We start from the raw sequence: 25,287 nt of genomic DNA on the forward strand, positions 1-25,287 counted from the left end.
CGACGAGTCATGGGTCGACAAGAATCTCACCTTTGGGAAATGCTGGCAAAGTTACTCAGTACAAGGAGTGTCAACCAACACCAGTTCCTCCAATAGGTTAATTTTAGTTCATGCTGGTTCAAGGCACGGCTTCATAAATGTAGCAAACTTGATATTTAGGGCAGGAAAGGCAACCGGAGACTATCATGGACAGATGAATTCAGTTAACTTTGAGAAATGAGTGAGGGAAAAACTTCTGCCAGCCCTCCCGAGGGCAAATGTTTGTGTATTGGATAACGCTCCCTACCACAACATACAGGTGAATAAGCCTCCGACTAAATATTCTATGAAGCAGGAGATGATAGACTGGTTAAGACTAAACGAAGTGCCATTTTCAGAAAGCATGAAAAAATTTGAATTATTCCAATTGATCGAAAAGTACAGGCCGCCAGATAAGATTTTTCGTGTGGACGAACTTTTGAAGACGAATGGCCATTCAGTGCTTCGATTGCCTCCTTACATGTGTGAATTGAATGCCATTGAACTAGCGTGGGCTAAAATAAAACGACTTGTGAGGGAGAAAAATATAACAGGAGATTTGACGTTGTCAAGGTTGGAGGAAGTGACAAAGAGTGCGGTGGAATCTGTGACGCCAGCTGACTGGGAAGGATATGACAGGCATGTCATCACTGTCGAACAGGACTACTGGCAGAAAGATGGTCTGATGGAGGACACTGTGGATAGAATCATTATTTCAGTAGGTGGTATTGACAGTGATGAAGACGACAACATCAGTGACAGCGATTCATCTTCGGGATCGGAATTGGAACAAACCTTATCAGATAGTGACGATGACTGATGAAAGGTGAGTTGAAAGCATGTTATTGTACAAATACTTTAATCATCAAAATAAAATTCCTCCATTATTAGTATTGCTTTCACTTGTTGCTATGTAATATCTTCCATTAATTTGCAATGCGTTTTCGTACCATGCCTTTTTCATTTATGCCGCTGCCACCCTGAAAGGAAGACGAGCTGGCTGCACACGGCGACAACAGTTACACATTCCTCAGCCTCGCAGTCTTCTCAGCTCCCAACTGTATGAATGTCCGATGGGGGGACAAAGATATAAGGAAGGGAGTTCCCAAGACGGGGCTCTCCGAACATATTCTTGACGAAGGCCATGTAATCGCCAAACGGAAAGTGCTTAGAGAAGAGGTAAAACCTATAAGAAGGAATGTATATGAAGGGTTGTATATATGTAAGTGAAGAGAGAATAAATTAAACAGGGATGACGGGAATATCGATGAGATGTGGGGGAAGATGTTCAAGAAATGGGATAGGAAGGAATATGTAAAAATAGGATTTAACGTAACCCCGGAAGTAGCACGCAAAGCTCAAATGGAAGAGGAATTCACACTGGACTTGACGTGAACGGGAATGGAGCAGGAGGAAAAGGGGAAAAAACAGAGGGGAAAGGGAGGGGAAGCACCCGACCTCGCACTCTACGAGGAAACATTGGAGTATTGCAGCACACGCGGACCATGGCTACTTGCAGTTTTAAAGTTTTAACATTCCAAGGAGCAGTTTCTATTGGGAAAACGGCATGGTAGTTTGACGTGTACCTATATGGGTTTAGATTTTTACTGTTTTTTTAACCATACACCTTTTACCAATCCTATGTCATGAACATATGGAGAGTTCGACGTGGTTATGATTTATACATAACCTAAACGAGAGCAGCCTGAGGAAGGGAGCAGTTGCACCCCAAAACGTCGCTGGAATTACCTCGACACTCGCAAAACGTTAAGAATATATTATATATATGTTAAAACTGAATAGCTTCATGACAGTTTAGTGAACATTTTTCTGGTCTGAAAAAAAAAATATTGTCGTGTGTATCAAAGTCAAAATATTGCACTTGAAAGAAATTTGCTGCAGTCTTGCCAAGTACAGACATACAAAATTTAATCTTCCACGTTCGAAGATTCTGCACTGCTATCATTAGTTTTGTTATCTGATGTGCCAATGTGATGAAACAATATTGAAATACGATGAGTATCCATAATGCAGAAAATATTTTCTCTCCTTCAGTTCTAAACAGTATTGCCACTAACAAGCATTCTATATACTTCACACTTAACCTTTTGGATCCCAAGCATCTCGAACGAGATACCTAAAAGTAACCCTCACGGTCCCCAAGCATCTCGATCGAGACGCTGTGTCAAGGTCGTAGTTTTTATGTTATAACTTTTATATTTTTGGCTAGAATTTCGATTATTTTTTTTATATTGTTCCTAACACATGTATTTAACAGAAATGTTTCTTGCGCCTTTTTTTTTCTTCATGAAAATGGAGGTGAAAAGGTGGGAAAAGGGACTTCTCTTTTGCGTCTCTTTTCAAGGGAAAATAAAAATTTCAAACATTTCAACAATTTTTTAAAATAATTTTTGTGGTTTTTCTCCCTTCCCCCTCCATATATACGCCAAATTTGCATAAATTTTGCATTTTGTGCATCTTGACATTTTTTTCGGGGGACGCGGGGGGAAACGCCATTTTTTTAAGAAAAGTATTTTTGAGGGGATTTCCCCCCTTTCCCCCTCCATATGTACGCCGAATGTGCATAAATTATATATCGTCTGAATCTGTGATTCATTCTGCGTACAACGGTATATCTTTCATATCTCTAGGACATTTAGTTTCTGAGCTATAGTCATTTCAAGGTACCACTGCATTTTGAAGCTTGAATCAGTGGCGTGCCCACCATTACTTTTGGGGGTACAACTCAAGTTACATTGGTCATACGACAATGATGCAAATATTTTTCCGTTTCTTCCATGCCAGCGATAATTTCTATGTGCATTTTGAACTTTTCATATCCTTTTTTTCGGGGGGGGGGGGGGCGAAACCCCATTTTTTTAAAAAAAAAGTATTTTCAGGGGATTCCCCCCCTTTCCCCCTCCATATATACGCCGAATTTGCATAACTTTCATATAGTCTGAATCTCTGGTTCATTCCGCGTACAACGGCATATCACTCATCTTTGACTCAAAAGGTTAAAATAAATATTGAAGGGAATAATAGTGAACAACAATTCTTTCATTACAGTTGTCAAAATTCCACAAACCAAATAATACAACTCTGGATCAGAAAAAAAACACACACACACTAATGCTGAAACAAACATTTCCTTAGTAGCTGAAAATCTGCAGGTTAGCTCATAACTGCTTTATGAAATTATGCAATTGCATGATACAGTGCTGTGCAAAAGTTTATCAACATAATGTTTTTTGTGATCATTGTTTTAAAACTTCACAGATTCAAGTTTATTTTTTATATATTGGGCAGCAATGTAAGTGGGTCCATATCAACTGGTAGCAGTTATTTTTGGACTATTAAAAAATTAATGCAAATCTTTATTCGATTTTTCAACCTGGCAAAAAAATATTTTGAAGCATAGTTTATTACATTATGTTTTGAATAACACATCATTTAAGTGTCCATTTCGACTTCGTGCACACAAGTGAATTCGAGGAACCCAATTTTTGATGACTTTGTGCAATAACTTGAGCCTAATGTCACGAATACAGCATTCAATGTTCAATCTTAACACATCAAGGGTTCGTGGTCTGTTTGCACAGACTACAGATTTCAAATAACCCCACAAAAAAACAATCTAAAGGAGATAAATCACAACTTCTTGGAGGCCAACTAACAGTTCCATTACTTGAAATTATCCTTTCACCAAACTGTTCTTGTAATGTCGATAGTGGCATTAGCAGTGTGACATGTGGCACCGTCTTGTTGGAACCACATGTCCTCCAAATCAATTTCATTTAAATTTCGCCACAAATCTGTTAACATCAATCAGTACCGCTCACCAGTCACTGTAACTGCAACTCCTACCTAGTTTTGGAAAAAAAATGGTCCGATGATGCCACCATGCCATAACCCACACCATACAGTGACCTTTTGCGGATGCAAGGGCTTCTCATGAATCTCTTGCGGATTGTTTTCACACCAAAACCGACAATTTTGTTTGTTAACATATCCTCTTAACCATGAATAATAAACTTCATCTGAGAAGATAATTTTTTGCCCAAATTATGATACGTTTCAAGTTCAATAGAACGTCTATTTTCATAAAATTTTAGATAATAACCAAACGTTCTTGAAGCGTGTATTTAGCCATGATGAATTGTCACAGCATACTAAACACAAATGACAACTAGTGACAGTTATAAGAATATTTGAAGCATAGTTGCCAGTTCATTTCAAAATCATATCATACTTATAGGAAAACCCTCTACTTGGTTTCAAAGTCCTTAGCATCGGTCACAGCCTGGCACCTACATAGTATGGAGTCTATCACCCACTGACTAAAAGCTTGCCTTAGTGTTTGCTCTTCTAATGGCTCATGTTATAACTGTACACATACCTTTGCATAACTAGCTGGACATAGCTGCCAATCATTTACAGATAACTTGGAGACACACAGAATAATCTGAACAGATTCTAGGCAAAACATAAAAATTACTATTTTCTTGCGGTCAAATACTTACAATAAAATAGAGATTGACATACCTAAACTCCAAATGTCCGCTACACAATCATATCCAATTTCTTGGATTACTTCTGGTGCCATCCAGAAAGGAGTTCCTATTACGGTGTTTCTTTTCGCCATTGTGTCCTGGAAGATACACATGATTCATTTTAGTTCAGAAAGGAAGGAAAATATAAAAAAAAGAATACCAAAACATAAATATACAAAATATCAGAAAAATAATTTACAATTTAATGACCCATTGTGCAACAGGCCATGATCCGGGCCTACATACCAACTCATCCTACTCACTCACTCATCCAAGGTGGGAGATCACTGATTGATTGATTGGTTTTATTTTACTTCGCTTCTTGTGCCACTTTTGGCTAATTTGCAATGATATGATGAAATTGATGAATGGACACTCACAAACATCCATGCCCAGGCCAGGTTTCGAACCTGGGACCCCTGGCATCGTAGCACAGTGCTAACCGCTCTGCCACAGCGGCCGGCCCGAGGTGGGAGGTCATCCAACCAGATACAGGGTGATCTGCGGTCAGTATGACAAACCCCCAGTTGTTGTTGTATGTTTCAATGACCAGTTAGCTCCTCAATTTCCTCACGATAGTGGGTGGCCAACAGTCTCATACACAGATTAAAATCTCAGGAGAAATGTTGTTAGCTTCCCCCAGGATCCTGAAATGTTGTTAGCTTCCCCCAGGAGACTCGAAACTGCACACATCCCGTAGCCGGAGCCCAAAGCACGACTCGTTAGACCGCACGGCCACAGCGCAGGACAACTTACAATTTGCATGGCTTCTATGGACATTAATTAGTAATTTTGTTACAGTAGACTCACGATTAACCAAGGGAGTGTTGGAAAACATCGCGCTTCATAACGCATCTCCTGTTTGTTTACTAGTAAGTTGGAGTCAAGTCAGCGTCCGTGCTTCACGTGTTCGTTACATTGTCGGTGTATCCGATTGTTACGGTGGTGTTTAAATCTGCGTATAGGCCTATTCTAAGCCAGTAATGTAGTACGAGTGGCAAACGGAAAAGGTGTGTCCAAAAAACAATAAAAGACTTTTTGAAAAAGTAATCTTCTCATTTATGTTGTACTAGTAAGAAATAATTACTATACAGTTTTGAGTGTTGTTTCATCATTTACAACCTATTAACACATTATCTCCGTATTATCAGAGTTTTTCCGTATCCGAGGTAATCTTGGTCCCAATTATCTCGGATTATTGCGAGTCTACTGTATTTAACATTGCTTTCGGCTAATTGTCATGACAACTGAACAAAAGTGATACGAAACGCATTCACAAAGGAACAGTATGCCAAGGCCAAAATCACAAACTAGATCTTTGGGGGCGAGACTGTCATTTATTCAATGCAGTTGGCCAAAAAGTTGCAATAATGATAGATAGCACAATGGCTTACCTTTACCCTGAACGGTTTTTTTTTACAAACATCAGTTCCCATCTCCTCTCGGACCAATTTTATATGCAATTTCTATTAACGATATCATGTATAGTGTTGTTGACTAAAATTGTCTTTTATATGCTGACGATCTAAAAGTATTTCAGGAAATTAAAACATCTGATCCACTTTTTAAGTTACAAAATGATCTGAGAGGGGAACAGTGGCGTGAAAACAATGGAATGCAAATTAATCTTAGAAAATGCAAAGCGATGATATGTATGAGAAACACACCCTTTGTTGTTTCAAATTATTTTTTTAAAATTTCTAAAGGTGTAACCGTGTTCCAGTTATAAGGATCTTGGAATAGTTATTGATTCAGCATTATTATTTGATGTACACGTACGAGAAAATAGTAAAAAAGTTACTAGGTTTTATATTTTTTTAATTGGGCTTCTTTTAAAAAATTGGAAATTTTCAGGTTTTTATGTGTTACACTTGTAGGTCCATTATGGTAGTGAATTATGGATCCCAGTAACTAAATGTCATACAGAAAAAATAGAATCAGATCAGAATTTTTTTTATCAGATTGATGATAGCAATAACGCATTTGGATTTTTATGCACAATGATTGATAGGGATCATTTGATGAGAGCTATTGTAAAGTTCCCAAACGTAGGACTAGAAAAAAATTCTTCATTTCAGTAAATAGTAACAATGATGTTGAACTAATAAAACGCTAACAGATAATGTAAATGATGATATGAAACGACTTGTGGAAATTGGATGAGGTGGTGTATCTGGCCATTGATGTGCTCAGCATTATTTAATTATTGAATTTGGCAAAAATCATAAATGTCCCTACATTTTGAGGGTCAGATAATTTGAATTAAGAAAACATGTCTTAGTCGAACAAAGAGAAATAACACGGAAAATCATGCAAGTTACAGGTCTATGGACTACATTCCCAAAGTCAATAGTGGCCTCCCTGATGGTGCAGTGGTAGCGCCTTCACCTTGTAATCAAGGGGTCCCGGGTTTGATACCCGGTGGAGGCACATAGTGGTTCGGATCCCACTTTAAACTAAGTCCAGTCTCCATTAGCGTTACAGTGCATCAAGTGGCTTTAAAACACCAACGCAATCAATCAAAGTCAATAGTGAAATTAATTTTGATTCAGACATTGCAAGAAAAGTGTTTTAAAGTCCACTTTATGCAGAGTAAGGCTAATTTGGACTGAACCTACAGTTTAAAGTGGGATCTGAACCACTATGTTCTTCCACCGGGTATTGAACCCAGGACCCCTTGATTATAAGCCAACGACGACGCTACCACTGCGCCATCAGGGAAGCGTGCAAGAAATTGTGTTGTTCTACTAAAAACTAGTCAAAATGAAACTTATAATTAGAGTGTTTTCATTACCAACAGCAAAATAGACTGATGAGAGAAATAAATTTCTGAATCTGTATTTAAGAAATCATGAGAAAAAATCATGATTGTAAACTAAAAATGTGTCAATTTTACATTATTTGCTAACATGTTTAGTGACATGCATCGTTTTGTGCCCCACATTCTGACTTGGAAGTCCTGGGTGGTCACTCTAGGCCCATGACAAAATCCAACTATAATTCCCGGTTTTCAAGGCAAACTTTCCAAAAATTCAAGGGTACAAGCAGACGTTTTCTCTATTTCAACCTTATGTACAATGCCTCTCACCACCAACACACATGTAGACACAAATATATTTACAATATAAGGGTATGCGAGATTCCAAATTATTCTAAAATTCTAATTTGATTCAATTAAACACTATATATTTTTAAAATAATTAATTTAAGGTGCAGATTTATTTGCCATTTCACATGCTCCGACTTGAAATACATCAACAAGTAGAGGTCACAAATGTTATGGGATAAATTAACCTACAAAAAAAATGTTAATTGTATGAGAATTTTAAACGCAAATTTTTACCTAATGAACTTAAAATATATATTTTCTTGCAATAATCTTTGTCTGTAAAATTGTTCTGCAAATGACACTAAGAAAATTAACGGATTGAGATAATTCTAAAATGTTTGCAAGGTAGTGTTCTTTTCCTTCCTTGATAAAAATAGAAGCTAAATGTTAATAACTTGCCTTAGGGCATTGATAAATTACCTATGGATAAATTGAATAGGATTTGGATTTTGAAAACTTGCTATTTTTCACGTCTATTCAAGCAGAATTCATGCATAATTCCCGGACCAAGTAATTCAAACATAATTCCCCATGAGTAGCCTCCCTAAAGTCCTATATTTTGGGTCCGCATGTTCTACTTTTCCCTCATAGTGATCTGGCATCCCTACACAAAGACAAATATATGGCTGCACTTACAGTCAACTGGCCTGCAACACCAAAGTCTGCCAGCTTCGCGTGCCCTTCAGTGTTGAGAAGAATGTTCCCTGCTTTGATGTCCCTGTGGATCTTCCGTCGCAAATGCAAATATTCAAGGCCTTTCAAGGTGTCCGAAAGAATCGTCGCAATTTCATCCTCCACGAGAGTCTTCTTCCGTAACCTCATGATGTCCGACACCGATCCAGCACCACAATATTCCATAACAATCTGCAAAGAGGAGGGTAAAATATATTATTCTGCCAAAAGTAATCGTTTGAGAATGGATTGTGAATACACACAAACACATAAAAAATAATACATTTTAATTTCTAGTAAGTATTCAAGCTCTTTAAAAACAAAAATTTAATACTGAAGTCTCCCTCTTCATATTTGTACATTATCATCATATAAAGTATTGCTATACAGAAATGGCTATTCGTAAATAAACAAACAAAACAAAAAAGGAGATGAGAATTAACCTTCTTCTGTCCTTTTTCTTGTATTGCATTGGAAAATCAGTTTTATTGTGGTGTATGTTTGTTACAAGCGTATAACACAATTTTTGATGTAATGTTTCACGAGAACATGCATTAAATTGATTATCCCATTGTTATAAGCATGTGTTCTCCTGAAACCTTACATTAAAAAAAAAAATGCTTAAATGGTTGTAACAACCAGATGCATACAAAGCCAACACACAAATCTTGTTAAACGTGAACCGTTATATGATCGCTATGAAATAACTGTGAGTTTTTGTTTCAGTCTATTTTTAATTCTCCGATAGGCCAATAGGGACTGGACCTACAGTTTATAGTTTAATCCACATCACTTGCAAGTGTCTCCAATGGGAACAGAATCTGGGTTCAATAAGAACTGTATCTTTTTCTTAATTCATTTTTGTTTGGCTTAATTGATATCACTCTTCTGGCTCTCTAGGATAATGACGATGATGATTCATCGTAGCTCTTTAGAATACTGAAGGTCTTTTGAAACTCACTGTATATATTTAATTAGTATTAATTTAATTTAATTCCTTTATAAACATATTATTATTATTCCTGAGACATCGACATATATTCCTAGATACGTGCCTCAAAATAGAACCCACACTCCTTGTTGTCAAGATCGTAGTCCACAACTTATACTTCATATTTTCTGTTAAATTAACATTGCATTCATGAATCATTGAATGGAAAAATTGGAAGGTGGAGGACTATGAATACCTAAGCAAATGTTTCCCATCCCTGTTCAATAAAAAGCATTTCCAGTAACCGGCCAAAACCAACAACAACAAAACACGAGAGAATTCCCTTCCCCTCCCCTCTTTCTCTACATTGTTGCAGCTTAAAACCACAATTTAGCTTGGAAATATCACGGCATCCGGGATTTTGGCATTTCGCCAGTCGCAACATGGGAATTTTCAGCATTTTATAACGCTTCTGGTTAGCTTCGCGAAAATGCCTCTCCACCGCGGTAGGCCGTTCCAAAAATAGCAGAAGCAGTGGTACCAGATCTACGGTATTGGAAGTTACCGAAATGCAAACGGAAATTGCAAAATAAACAATTGAGAAATACAGGTTACCGTAAGGACTTCTTCGGGTTTTAATTTATACTACCTTTCACTTGAAAAGTGTTGACACTTTTGTGTGCTTGTAAATTTGCTCTGTAGTGGTGTATGTAAGAAATTTAAATCTAGCAGCCCAGAAAGTTGAGGATTCTTGATCAGTCCTACGAATTATCCTACGTTTTAGAGAACAATATTTAAGGTGTAATAGAGAACCCCATCTTGGGCGACAAGTGACTATGTTGGTGAAACACTGGGGGGGGGGGGGGGGTAAGTGAAAATATCCACGATCGCCAAGGCGGGAAAAGAGTGTCCTTTCAGCAAAATAATGTAAAACCAGACATCTTCCAGAAAACCAATGGAAATCTGCAAACATGTTGTTGAGAAGTCCATGCTCATCCCCCGTACAGTCCAGATTTGGCTTAATGAAAAACAAACCCTTTTCTACCCCAAAAATAGAAGCTAGCCTGTCAGGGCCTGACCTGTCTGGTTCACAGCTTGGCCAGGTTTGATTGTTTTACGTATTCCATCATATTACTCATCCTCATTGTCCCGATTAGCCAAAAGTGGGTAAAATAAACAAAAACAATGAATTTAAGTGAAAACGATGATGAGCAGAGGTTATAAAGTAAAAGTAAAAAGTAAAGTGTTCCCCTGTGCTTAGCACCACGCCTTGAAGGCGTATAGGGAGTGTGGGGGTAACGCCCCACACTTTCTTGATCCGGTCGTGAGTGGGGTGATATGATCAGCACCACGCCCCTGACCGCCTTTACCCCCCAGGTTTCTCCAGGTACCCATGTTATTCGACGCTGGGTGGGCGCCGGGGCCGCTTCTAACGTTAGAAAAGTTCCCGGATTTGAACCGGCCGGGGATCGAACCCGGGACCTTGAGCATGGTAGTCAGACGCGTTACCGACTGTAAATAAAACAATGATGGACAATTTGCTTACTATTATCTTTGCCGTTACCTGTACAGAGCTTGTACATTGTGTGTACTCGTGAAGCCGTTTCGGTTTACAATTGGTCGGTACATTTTGGGGCACCCTGTACGTCTACAAAAGCCTGCTGCGTTTTAATTAATTATCCAACAAAGACAGAACGGCGGGGTTGGGGTAGCTCCCTGCGTCGCCCCTCCCCTCCTTCCGGCGGGTGTCTGTGTGTGTGAACAATTTGCGCCATTCATCCAGAACCCTCAACAGGCGCCACGTGAAAACAAACAATGGGCGGCAACAAATTCCTGCCTTCCGGCCTGCGACAACATAAAAAGGAAGCAAGCCGCACATTGTTGTGCATTTGCATAGAATGCACATCTGAAAAAATGCGTACAGAGAGGACTTCAAAGCACCCGCAAAACCGGGAATAATACGAAAGTATTTTTAAACAACCTTCCGAGTTGTTTTTCAAGTCCAGTTTATGCACAAATAGGCTAATCGGGACTGAACCTACAGTTTAAAATGGGATCCGAACAACTATATGCCTCCACTGCGTCTCAAACCCGGGACACGTTGATTACAAGGCAACGACGTTACCAACATCCCTTCGGGAAGCACAAAACAACCTTCTGGACCACTTACGATACAAATACATAAATGCTGTCTTTAAGCAAATGAATGATTTTTACTGGAAATACCTGGAAATGTCAGGAAATTTAGTTTGTATATTGATTTGGTGTTTTAAGTTCACTTTATGCACAGTAAGGCTAATCGGGACCGGACCTACAGTTTAAAGTGGGATTCGAACCACTGTGCCAAGTGCCTCCACCGGACATCGAACCCGGGAGGAAATTTAGTTTGTATCGAAGGCTCTTCGTGATGGTTGTTAAAGGTCCAGGAATTTGAAATAAATTCCATTCCGGTCCAGGAGAGAAAATCAGCAAGCGAAAATGGGCTGTGGACCGTAAAGAACCTTTTTGTTTGTTTTTTCGGATCAATTTAAATACGGTCCAAGTTGCGTATTGTAAAGAAACAATACGCAACTTGGACCGAATTTAAATTGTGCGAGGAAAAAGTTTCCGGTCCTGTTACGGAACACAACAGAACCATTACAATTTATGGGATCTTGGACATTTAACAACCCTGGATAAATAGAGCAGTTTCCCGGTTTTGTTACCAGCAAGTGGATGACCACCACGGACCCAACACCCCCTAGCACTCCCCCAAAATGTCAACAGCCTCCTAATAATTTTCATTAAGAAAATTCTCGTTTTCAAGTCATGCGTGTCGCTTCGGTCTGAAAGCTTCCCGAAGGAGCTACAATCTCGGGCCTTCCGAGTCACGTGCTGCGAAACCAGAGGTCCCACGTTCGTGCCTTGGACAAGCGACGTATCTTTTATCCATGCCCGCGATTAACTCAAGAGATAGACAAGCGACGTTAATGAACGGCAGTCACGGCTTTGTTAGCCTTGGGGCTCCACATAGACCCAGGCATGGTAAGAGCGGTCTAAGTTAATCCCGTGCAAGTCACGGTATTGTTACAATAACGCAAGTCTCGTGATTTAGCACATCCTTATTTGATGCTGAGTACAACCGTGCCCGCCAGCATGCTACGCACCACATCTATCTAAATGCACAGCACGGTTCTTTCCAGAAGGTATAATGCCCTGCATCTATCATCGCAACGTCAAGAGGGCAAAGTAATCGCTCCCCCCCAATTCGACCAATCCCTCTCTTGGACTCTTAATTCACGTGACTGCTTTTATCATTTTTGGTACCAACGCCGATTAAAGAGCGCACAGCTGCCGCATGTGGCAGCTCTGAGAACTACTGCAAGTATGGTTTCTTCAATAGGGCTCTCATTAAAAAGTACATTTCTGGAGTGAAAATGCAAAAGCAATTGCATCAGTTGCACGGTACATCATATTTTAAACTATTTTTGATTCACCAACACATGTTGTATCACATTACTTTCTAAATATATGCAATAACCATGTTAAAAATTATCTTGACTTTTCCATGACCACTTTTGCTGTAAGTCCATTTCCCTGGCGTTTCCAACTTTCGATTTTTTTAAAGGAGGAAGAAGAGAAAGAGGGGGGAGAGAGAAGAGAGGGAGAAAGGTTATAAAGAAAATAATAACACCACTCCTCACTCTCAGAAAGAAAATTATTACGTAAGCCAAATTTACTTTCCTATGCTACTTGTTCAGACATACCAAGGGGACATCTACCAGATTATTTAACGAAAGGTCACGTGATGGAATTGCAAAGTCAACTCACTAGCTCGTACGGTCGAAACGAGACGTCAAACAGAACAAAGCAATGGCGTACGCCGAGCCAAAGACTTGGGCACTGTGACACCTAGTCCTAGGCTATAAAGGATGGGCGAAGACGTATAATCGGTTAGACACGCCCATTTTACTCGTTCTCGGCGTCTTCAAGGAGGAAATGTTTCCTCCATGTGAACGCCCAGCTAGGTTGCAAACTTCAACGAAATCAGGTTGCCAACTCCAGAATCACCATCAACTTCTCATGAAGTGAATAAGTTTATTCACGATTTCTAATATATTTTTCTTTTGTATTTTACTTTCTAGGCTTCAGGCTTCGCAGATTGCCTAACTAGCCTAAAATATACGCTTCTGCCCCCATATGCTTAGAAGACGCAATTTGTATATGATGTTTACACTATGTATTGCGAGACGAAACATAAGCCTTGTTCGAGACACTGCAAAGTCTCGTCTCCAGAACGTCCATAAAAGACAAGCGCAAGCGGCCACATCAACCGCAGCTAGACAACGCACGCGCCTCAACGCAGTTCCGGGTACACGCACTCGATGCGAACAGCTGCTTCTTGGGAAAGCAAGCGGTGGTTTTGTCACCTGCCCGAAATTAACAAGAAGGTTACTTTGAAAAGATCAATAACAAGCCCGTGTTCAACTCAGCAACGATTCAAGATCCCGTTGCTATGTAAACCTTAAAATAGCATAAATTTCCCACGATTTATTTTGGTGCGCTTTTCTGTCAATTTTGGCTAATCGCGAAGATGAGGATGGAGGAACAATCACAAACATACATGGCCGACACAAGACTGGGGTGTACTATACTCTGTTCCAGGAGACCGTGGAGGAAGCTAACGAAAACCATTACCTGCATGTTACAAGGGTTTTATGTGCACCCTGAATTCTTTTAAGCGTGAGTGAAAACTCCCCTAAAGGCAAAAAAGAAACGCTTTGTAATATATAATTGTGAAGAGTTCCGCTAATCGGAAAAACAACACTGTCAGACGTCGGCTAATTGGTCACGCCACCAATATTTACCTCAACGCCCCCTACGGCCAGTGTTGCCAGCTTTGGGTTGATCTTCTAACTGGCCAATTCCCAAAGTTATGACTGGGGCTAGGAATTTCATGATTTTGCATATTTCATTTCTTGGTAAGGGTTATAACGTTATTACTGAAATACGTAGAAAGTCATGTTATGAAAAACTGGTTAAGTTAAATGTGGCAGCATATTTTAAGTTACACTAGCTTCCCTTGTGTCAGTAGAGGTGGAAAGAAGCTTTTATAAGTATAAGTAGTCTTTGATGACTGACTGTTAGCTTTCCTAGGTGGAAGGCGTTGTTGACTGACAGTAAGGTTTCCTTTGTGCTTGACATTGTTGACTGATAGTAGGCTTTTTTTTCTAGTTGACTAACACGAGGTTTTCTAGATGGAAGGCTTTGTCGGAAGACAGTAAGCATTTATACGTGCAAGGCTTTGTTGGCTGACAATAAGCTTTTCTATGTGTTAGGCATTGTTGACGGATGGTTAGTTGTTCTAGGTACAAATGCTTTGTTGGCATTCAGCAAGGCTTTGTTGATTGACAATAAGCTTTTCTACGTGCAAGGTTTTGTTGACTGACAAAAAGATGTACTAAGAGCAAGGCTTCGTTGGGTGACAATAGGACGTCATTTATATCTGAAAATTGGCACAAATCGGTCATTGTACAGCCCAGAGCTCACAAAGTGAAGTGACAAAAAATGTGTGAAAATATGAACGCATATAATAATGATATTGGAATAAAATAAATAATCTTTCTCGAAAGTCCTAATTCTTACACCATGAGGAAAAAAAACTTTATTAATTAGAAATTGATATTCTTGTTAAGGCATATTTATGGAAATCTTTACGTCATACGTCATAAATGAATAGTTTTATTTTCATACTCCACCTTTCAAGAATCGGCAATCTAGATGGCTCAGTGGTGCAAACAACTTGAAACAAGATTGAGAGAAAGATATATATGTATATTTGTTGGTTTGACTTTTGTTACTTAGAGTATCATTTCTGTAACTTTTGGCTAATCACGACGATATTTAATTTCTATACAGTTCTGCACTTATTCCAAACATAGATAGGCAACTAGTGGTGATTTCAATATGTATTTCGAGTGAATAAATCTTCCGGTTGGCAACACTTCATAAGCAGTCAAAGCGAAAACACCCGAGAAACAAAAACAATGGAAAAGCCACGATGGTTGCAAATTGGGTGGCGCTGGCGAATATTTAGTTTCAAAAGCAACCCCCTAAGAGGGGTTAACATTTCACCTCGTTAGGGGAGGTCAGGTTGGAAATTAACGACCTGTAAACTCACGGAACGTCTGGTTCCAGGCATTCTCCTACACACCTCCCCTACACGTTCAACATTCTCAGAATGATACGACACACATGGAACTAGGAAGGGTTCCTCTGTCTGCTATGTATACAGCATTTTCCGCCAAAAGAGTCCTTTTGTAAGGTCTAGTGCTCACCCCCTATGCGTACCCTGGCATTCTTGTCAATGTTCGTTCATCTGTTTTCGCTCGCAGCAAGACAGAATTCCAAACGACAAAAAACTGGAAAGTGGAGTGTGATTCTATTCTTCTTGGGTTTTTAGGTGGATTTGTTATTTTTTTTTTTTCAAAACCTTACATTTTAAAGAATTGAAAACTTCTGCTTTGGATTTTAGGCGGCCAAAATGTGCATTTCATGCCCTAGTTTTGAGTTTTTTCTTTCAGTGTTTCTTTTAAGTCCACTTGATGCGCAGATAGGCTAATCGGGACTGGACCTACAGTTTAAAGTTGGATCCGAATCACCATGTTCCTACATCGGGTATGGATCCCGGTACCAGAGGTTTTATCCAGAATTTTGCACCTGTGGGGAATGTGTAAGGATTTTACAGCCAAAATCAGTACAAATCGGGTCTTTGTGGAAAATTGTAGGGGGTGTTAGCGGGTGGGTGGATAAATCACTACCCGGGAACCCTTCATTACAAGGCGACGACGTTACCACTATGCTATCGAAGTGGCACGTTTCGTGCGCTTGTAAACAAATATTAACAGGTACTTTTTCAAGTTCAGAATGTTATTCTGGTAAGACTGCTGTCTGAAATAATTACAAATAAAGTATCGGAATCCAAAACTGAGAATCCTATATTATTATAAACGTTTATTTAATTAAAGGTTTTTGTTACGGTGGAAAGCTTTGTGCATTCATACTGAACTTAGTAGTGCAGAGATCTGTTTTAGGCAAATAATAAAAAAAAGTAAATATGAAAAAATATGTGGAGAATACATAAAACTGATAAACAGACAGATTGGGTGAAGGTTTGTAGAGAATCCGTACAGTATAAATACGAACGTGACGACTAAAATAATATGCGGATAAATAGTGGCGTACCGAAGGGAGGGTTGATGGGGCCATAACACCCCCCTTGGCCCAGTATCCCTTCCCCCAAAAAACGTCAAAAGCAGGAAAAGAAGGCAAAATGAGTGCTGACTACCACTACTAGAATAAGTACCCTCTTTCTAAAATCCTGGGCACACCACTGCGGATAAACGATAACATTGTCCGGAGAATGTACACATTCCTATATCTGTAAAATTCGGATATCATGATATCAGAATATCCGATAGTATCTTAAAAAATATATACTGTATGCTAACCAGGGTTGTTAAAAGCCCAAGAATTTGAAATAAATTCAATTCCGGTCCAGGAGACAAAACAGCAAGCGTAAATGGGTCCAGGAACCTTGTTTTCAGTGAAGCAATACGCATCTTGGACCGACTATAAATTGTGCTAGAAAAAAGGTTCCGGTCCTGTTCCTGGACCTTTAAGAACCCTGGCACTAAGTGTAATTCTCTATTCTAACTGACTCCGTAAGCCATCACTTACCCAGAGGTCCGTGTTCTTGAAGTAGCTCCCGTAGTACTTGACGACGTAGGGGCTGTCGCACTGCTGCATGATGGAGATCTCCTTGATGATCTCCTGGAGGTCCGTGTCCACGGGGACCTGCTTGATGGCCAGCACCTGCCCCGACTCCTTGTGCAGTGCTTTGTACACGCTGCCATAGGAACTGCAACAGAAAACATTAAACATGTAGCATGCCTCAAGAACGAAACAAACACTACGTGCAGACCAGTGATGTTCCCAGCAGGGAATATTCCCAGGAACGGGGAATTTGAGAAAATCACAAGAGAGGAAGAAAAGAGAACATCCAAAAATGTGCAAGAAACAGGAAAAATAGACAGCATGCATTAATGTACTATACAATTGCTCATTTCTGACTCACGGTTCCATCTGTTTTACCTCTTCTAATAGATTATAAGAGCCTGAAACATAGCATTTCGTTTCAATCTGAACTCAGCTCATTAACTGTATTGAAAAGTGTTAAGAATAGTGTTGAGCGATATATCGTTCAGACGACATATCGCGATATTGAAAAAATATCGTCCAGGCGATATCACGATATTTTGGCGATATATCGTCACGATATTGGGGCGATATATATCGTGTCGGCAATATATCGCCATGATATTTTAGCGATATATCGTCATGATATTTTAGCGATATACATCGTGTCAGCGATATATCGCAGATATCACGATGCCAAAAATATCTTATCATCTGTGAAGATATTTTCTTGACGATATATCGCGATATCAAATTTCCGATATCGTCCAACCCTAGTTAAGAACTTTCAACTATAAGTTTAATTAATAGTAAAGACTCAAGGTAAAGCAAATTTCATAAATTTAACGTTAAAAAGAAAATTAAGTACATAGTAAAAGTACAACAATTATCCACCCGCAATTAACTTAACAATTGATATTTTTATGAGACGTACCGATAAAAGTGTTCATAATAGCCTAATTTGAAGCTAAATTGGTCTTCACACCCCTAAAATCGTTTCTGCACCCTCCTAGATCGACATCTCGGGTAATCTTCCATGAGCGTTTTTTTTTCACTTATTCTTTGTGAAAGCGGGAATTTTAAAGTTGAAAAGGGAATTTTTTGGAATAGGACAGGGAACTTTCCCTCTGGGCCAGAAACATCACTGATGTAGATCACACAGTAACAAGTACAAGAACACAGATAGTAAAGAATGAAACATTTTTAATTAAGAGAAGCAGCAGGAAAAAAAATACACTTCTTACCAATGAAAATAAAACAAGACATGTGAGGCCATCTAACTACCGTGGGAAAAAAGGCCATTTCCATTTTTGAAAATATTAACAACCGTTACATATTTAACTTAGTTAATGTAACTTTGTTTATTTTTAAATTTTTATTTGTAGTGCACTCAACTGCAATTGAAAATCATACATAAAATATTGAAATACAAAAAAACGGTCGCGTCCCATTTTTGTGAATTAACAGATAAGACTGTTAAGTCTTAACGGCAGAATGTTGTAAAATAAAATCTACGGTAACCCACCCTATTTCTAAATCACTGTTAGAGATTAGATCTGATCAAGATCGAGACAGATGAGAGTGTGCAGAGTTCTCTTCAAAATAAAATACCAACAACCGACGTAAAGGAACCAGAAAAATTCATGTGTCTTTTGTTGGAATTCCTTCCTGAGAGCTAGCCAGGTGTTATCGCATCTCAACATTCCGCGGACGCAACTATTTATCCGTCTGGTATACCTTGCTCCAACCTGTGGGTCAACATCCTCGCATCTGGGCTCAGTGTCAAGTCCCCAGAGAAATCAATGGAAGAAATATCGCAACACCTGCTGATTTTTTATTTACTGCTCTACCTTCTGACAGAACCTTCGTGAAGAAGCACAGCACATTTGAACATCATTCACTTGTACACTCCTGTTCAATTAAAGTTGCACACTCAATAACTTCCTTCGCTTTTATCTTAAAGTATACATCTCCGAGACTGGTTTGTTAAAGCTATTCTTTCCTTAACATTGGAGTGTTAACTTCTATTCCCCCATTATTCCCTTGCTCATTTTATATACAGGGTGTCTCAAAAGTAATATCACAAACTGACACAGGTGAAAGTACACGATAATAGAAGCAAAAAAGTCTCGGTAAACATTGGTCCGCAAACGTGCCGCTTTCGAGATAATCGCGAATGTGTGATTACAAGCCGCCACTGACTTCAGTTTGTAAACGTCGTCCTAGTTGGTAATGTGTGCGAATGTGTGGTTACAAGCCGTCAATGATGCATTTTGTAAACACAGAGTGCTTTACTCCTTGCGCGTTCCGAGGTTTGCTCCATGTTTACAAAACAGAACATTTCCGAGAGGTGGCGTTGGAATCAAACAGGATGGATACAATCAGTACACAGGCTAGCAATGAGATCTCCAATGACTTTTCTTACTGTATTATTAGCATTTTACCAACTAGGACGACGTTTACAAACAATGAAGTCAGTGGTGGCTTGTAATCACACATTCGCGAATATCTCGAAATCGGCACGTTTGCGGACCAATGTTTACTGAGACTTTTTTGCTTCTATTATCGTGTACTTTCACCTGTGTCAGTTTGTGATATTACTTATGAGACACATTGTATATTTCCTACTTATCTTCTTTGCTTGTTTCCTATGTATTTCTATTTACCAAAGGGGGCTGTGTAACTTGGTTATATTATTATTATATTATTCTTACTTTGTTGTAATTCTCCATTGTTCCTGTCTCTCGTTTACTTTGTTGAATTTCTCTATTTGTTCTTACTTTGTTGCATTTCTCTATTTGTTCCTGTCTCTTCTTACTTTGTTGCATTTCTCCATTTGTTCCTGTCTCTTCTTACTTTGTTGCATTTCTCCATTTGTTCCTGTCTCTTCTTACTTTGTTGTATTTCTCCATTTGTTCCTGTCTCTTCTTACTTTGTTGTATTTCTCCATTTGTTCCTGTCTCTTCTTACTTTGTTGTATTTCTCCATTTGTTCCTGTCTCTTCTAACTTTGTTGTATTTCTCCATTTGTTCCTGACTCTTCTTACTTTGTTGTATTTCTCCATTTGTTCCTGTCTCTTCTTACTTTGTTGTATTTCTCCATTTGTACAGTCCTGTTCACATAAAGTGGCACACTTTATAAGGTTGATCATTTGAACTAAGTGCCACTTTATATGAACAGGAGTGTACCTTCTCTTCTTTCTTGGTTCTTTCTCCATTTGTTCCTGTCTCTTCTTACTTTGTTGTATTTCTCCATTTGTTCCTGTCTCTTCTTACTTTGTTGTATTTCTCTATTTGTTCCTGTCTCTTCTTACTTTGTTGTAATTCTCCATTTGTTCCTGTCTCTTCTTACTTTGTTGTATTTCTCCATTTGTTCCTGTCTCTTCTTACTTTGTTGTATTTCTCCATTTGTTCCTGTCTCTTCTTACTTTGTTGTATTTCTCCATTTGTTCCTGTCTCTTCTTACTTTGTTGTATTTCTCCATTTGTTCCTGTCTCTTCTTACTTTGTTGTATTTCTCCATTTGTTCCTGTCTCTTCTTACTTTGTTGTATTTCTCCATTTGTTCCTGTCTCTTCTTACTTTGTTGTATTTCTCCATTTGTTCCTGTCTCTTCTTACTTTGTTGTATTTCTCCATTTGTTCCTGTCCCTTCTTACTTTGTTGTATTTCTCCATTTGTTCCTGTCTCTTCTTACTTTGTTGTATTTCTCCATTTGTTCCTGTCTCTTCTTACTTTGTTGTATTTCTCCATTTGTTCCTGTCTCTTCTTACTTTGTTGTATTTCTCCATTTGTTCCTGTCTCTTCTTACTTTGTTGTATTTCTCCATTTGTTCCTGTCCCTTCTTACTTTGTTGTACTTCTCCATTTGTTCCTGTCTCTTCTTACTTTGTTGTATTTCTCCATTTGTTCCTGTCTCTTCTTACTTTGTTGTATTTCTCCATTTGTTCCTGTCTCTTCTTACTTTGTTGTATTTCTCCATTTGTTCCTGTCTCTTCTTACTTTGTTGTATTTCTCCATTTGATCCTGTCTCTTCTTACTTTGTTGTATTTCTCCATTTGTTCCTGTCTCTTCTTACTTTGTTGTATTTCTCCATTTGTTCCTGACTCTTCTTACTTTGTTGTATTTCTCCATTTGTTCCTGTCTCTTCTTACTTTGTTGTATTTCTCCACTTGTACAGTCCTGTTCACATAAAGTGGCACACTTTATAAGGTTGATCATTTGAACTAAGTGCCACTTTATATGAACAGGAGTGTACCTTCTCTTCTTTCTTGGTTCTTTCTACATTTGTTCCTGTCTCTTCTTACTTTGTTGTATTTCTCCATTTGTTCCTGTCTCTTCTTACTTTGTTGTATTTCTCCATTTGTTCCTGTCTCTTCTTACTTTGTTGTATTTCTCCATTTGTTCCTGTCTCTTCTTACTTTGTTGTATTTCTCCATTTGTTCCTGTCTCTTCTTACTTTGTTGTATTTCTCAATTTGTTCCTGTCTCTTCTTACTTTGTTGTATTTCTCCATTTGTTCCTGTCTCTTCTTACTTTGTTGTATTTCTCCATTTGTTCCTGTCTCTTCTTACTTTGTTGTATTTCTCCATTTGTTCCTGTCTCTTCTTACTTTGTTGTATTTCTCCATTTGTTCCTGTCTCTTCTTACTTTGTTGTATTTCTCCATTTGTTCCTGTCTCTTCTTACTTTGTTGTATTTCTCCATTTGTTCCTGTCTCTTCTTACTTTGTTGTATTTCTCCATTTTTTCCTGTCTCTTCTTACTTTGTTGTATTTCTCCATTTGTTCCTGTCTCTTCTTACTTTGTTGTATTTCTCCATTTGTTCCTGTCTCTTCTTACTTTGTTGTATTTCTCCATTTGTTCCTGTCTCTTCTTACTTTGTTGTATTTCTCAATTTGTTCCTGTCTCTTCTTACTTTGTAGTATTTCTCCATTTGTTCCTGTCTCTTCTTACTTTGTTGTATTTCTCCATTTGTTCCTGTCCCTTCTTACTTTGTTGTATTTCTCCATTTGTTCCTGTCTCTTCTTACTTTGTTGTATTTCTCCATTTGATCCTGTCTCTTCTTACTTTGTTGTATTTCTCCATTTGTTCCTGTCTCTTCTTACTTTGTTGTATTTCTCCATTTGTTCCTGTCTCTTCTTACTTTGTTGTATTTCTCCATTTGTTCCTGTCTCTTCTTACTTTGTTGTATTTCTCCATTTGTTCCTGTCTCTTCTTACTTTGTTGTATTTCTCCATTTGTACAGTCCTGTTCACATAAAGTGGCACACTTTATAAGGTTGATCATTTGAACTAAGTGCCACTTTATATGAACAGGAGTGTACCTTCTCTTCTTTCTTGGTTCTTTCTCCATTTGTTCCTGTCTTTTCTTACTTTGTTGCATTTATCCATATGTTCCGGTCTTCCACTAATTACTTCAGTGAAAATGTTTGTGCTGCATTCTGGTTCAGCTCTGCGTCAAACTTTGTTTTGTAATTCCACTTTATGGTCAGATAGGCCAATAAGCACTGAACCTACAGTTTAAAGTGGGATCCGAACAACCACGTGCCTCCGCCTGGTATATAGCCTGGTATTATTTGATTACAAGGCGACGACCTTACCATTACGCCATCAGGATGATCCATCTCCAAGTTTACCAAACGGTTTCTTCACTTATTTCTAAGAGTAACGAGAGGGTGTCAAGTTATCCTCAATGACCCTACCAGCGCATGTGTTTGCTAGGCAAATCATGCACCCTAGGGCAAAAACTGCAATGTTCAAACAGTAGGGCAAAAACTGCAAGGTTCAAACAGTTGAGCATAGTTGATAAACTCCACGATTCCGTCCATACCCTGCCGCGTACGGAAACGACCTGTCATCGAAGCCAGAAGTTTGTAGAATATTAAAAAATATGTAAACTTCGCCACCCTCCCTTGTGTTCCTCGACGCCTGAGAAGGGAGAGTTCAGTCTGGAGGCACACAAGAAACCTATGATCCTGCTGTCATCTTCCATGCTGGCTCTCCCCTCCCACAGGGGTTCAGGGTAAACATGCAGAAACTTGGAAGACTGGATGAGAAGAAAGAGCCTATTTCCTTCAAAGTAAACACTGGATACTACCTCTGAGACGCTGAGATTTATTGTACCAGGAGTCGAAGACAAGAAGACATGGAACAGGAAACAGACAAAAAAAAAAGTGTGCCTACGTTTACATACAGAAGGAGAACTCTTGCACTAAGACATTCCTTCCGTCGAAAACCCTCTCCGTCCTTCCCCACCTCTTCTACGAAGGATGGAGACAAAAGAGCTCGTTCCTCCTTTGCATCTACTTCGCGCCGCTTCTCTGCCGCTTTCGGCTATTCGCGACGACGAGCAAAGTTAGCAAAGTTTCATCCAAGATTAAGACTATATTAGAACTCAAATACGCTAATTATACCTGATTATTCATAGAAGTGCCGTGTATGTGTGTGCGTTTTTCCATTTGGTACAACTGTGAACATAGGCAAAATTAAAACTTGGAAGTGTTCGTAGCATCGAAACGATGTGTGATGTGTAAAATAGATAAAGCGTTACAAAACGTGTTTGCCTTAATGACCTTCATAACAATCAGAAGAATTCGGTGCTCTTGAACACCCCCTACACCCGCCCCCCTCCCTGATACGAGGTGTGACACAAAAAAAAAACGGGATTGATTGCATAAGTGAAAAGCAAAGAGGAGTTGGCAACAACAGATTTGGTGACGTCATGCGACACCCCTAGTCTATCTGTGCTGCAAGTTTGGACTCAGCCGGTCTCGCCAGTTGGGAGTATTACGTCATTGAGTGAACACCTTTAACCGTGTTCTGCCGAAAAAATGTCGTGTGAAAAGTGAACAAAGAATCAACATCAAATTCCTTGTGAAATTTAAGAAATCAGCAACAGGAACATTCCAAATGTTAAGTGAGGCTTATGGGAATGATACTTTGTTTAGGACACGCGTATTTGAATGGCATAAACGGTTTTCGGAGGGAAGATACAGTGTGGAACACGAAAATTCAAGGTAATGTTGATTGTCTTTTTCGACATTCGTGGAATTGTAATGATCGAGTGGGTTTCCAGTGGTCAAACTGTAAATCAGCACTTCTGCATTGAGGTACTGAAAGAAACTTCGTGAAAAAGTTAAGAAAAAAAGGCCCCCAGTTGTGGAGTGATGGATGGATTTTGCATCAAGACAACGCACCCACTCACAAGGCGCTATCTGTCAAGCAGTTTCTGACCAGCAAAAACAGTACTGTGATGGAGCATCCTCCTTATTCCCCAGACTTAGCCCCATGTGACTTTTTTTTAACTTCCTAGGGTTAAATCTGGCATTAAGGGAACCCATTTTTCCTCAGTTGAAGACGTTAAGGCAAAAAGGGAAAAGCTCCTGAAGGACCTTACTGAAACTGACTTTCAAAAATGTTACCAACAATGGCTGCATCGAATGCAGAAGTGTGTGAATGCCGAAGGGGACTACTTTGAAGGTGATAACATCGCGGAGAACTAATTCTGCAAGTAGACTGAATTATATGTACAATCCCGTTTTTTTTGTCACACACCTCGTATATCCCTTTATGGACGACAAATGAACTTGAAACGAAGTTTCATGTACAGATCGAATAATCTTTCCCTTCGCAAATGAAGAGTGGTGAGAACCATACGAAATTCTTGATCAGTTAGTCGCTCTTTTTAAAGTATAAATGTCTACCTCCGCTTTTTAAAAAATTATTTCTATCCTTACATTTTATCTGCTACTGCTTTACTGCCAATCGCACTCTACAACATTTTTCTCTGTAGACCACCCAATCCAAATCATGTTATCATATTTCAGTAAATTATGAGAAGATTAGTCCTAACCCATAAAATCCATAGTTAAAAACTAAACACTCACCCTTCCCCCAATTTGCAGATGATATCGAATACTTCTTCTGGTTGTCGGGTGAGGCTCTCCTCCGATAGCTTTTTAAGCTCACTGAAACAAAAGAGAAAAACACTTAAAAAAATCCGTTTACCAGAATATTTTACAAAATATATACACCCAAACATCTATGTAAACAATGGTAACATGATAAAATTCCTCTCTATCTTCAGATAACCAGCCATTCATATTTAAGAACAAAGAAGTATGTGGTAAGAAGTTATCGCTTAGATCTGCCACGCTGTTCTGCAGGAGTTTATCCATAAATTTCACAGTCAAGGGCATATTCAGTTTCATATTACGAAAAATTAGGGGGATGTAGACGTAGAGATGTGCGAGATAGGATGCAAGAGAAAATCA

At 38.9% G+C, this 25,287-nt stretch overlaps 1 protein-coding gene across 2 annotated transcripts in view; it reads right to left on the reverse strand.

Moving 5' to 3' along the window:
* hpo (serine/threonine-protein kinase hippo) overlaps positions 1 to 25,287 on the reverse strand; it is a 117,612-nt gene that overhangs the window by 31,974 nt on the left and 60,351 nt on the right. For both annotated transcript variants that reach the window (XM_083127263.1, XM_083127262.1), the window contains 4 exons: positions 24,901 to 24,981; positions 17,003 to 17,183; positions 8,317 to 8,544; positions 4,564 to 4,669 (listed from right to left, as the gene is read on the reverse strand). In XM_083127263.1, the coding sequence (XP_082983389.1) occupies positions 4,564 to 4,669; positions 8,317 to 8,544; positions 17,003 to 17,183; positions 24,901 to 24,981 (596 nt within the window). The remainder of the gene's footprint in view (positions 1 to 4,563; positions 4,670 to 8,316; positions 8,545 to 17,002; positions 17,184 to 24,900; positions 24,982 to 25,287) is intronic.

The sequence above is a fragment of the Lepisma saccharinum genome, chromosome 8, assembly GCF_977018435.1.
Source record: "Lepisma saccharinum chromosome 8, izLepSacc3.1, whole genome shotgun sequence".
Classification (NCBI taxonomy): Eukaryota; Metazoa; Arthropoda; class Insecta; order Zygentoma; family Lepismatidae; genus Lepisma; species Lepisma saccharinum.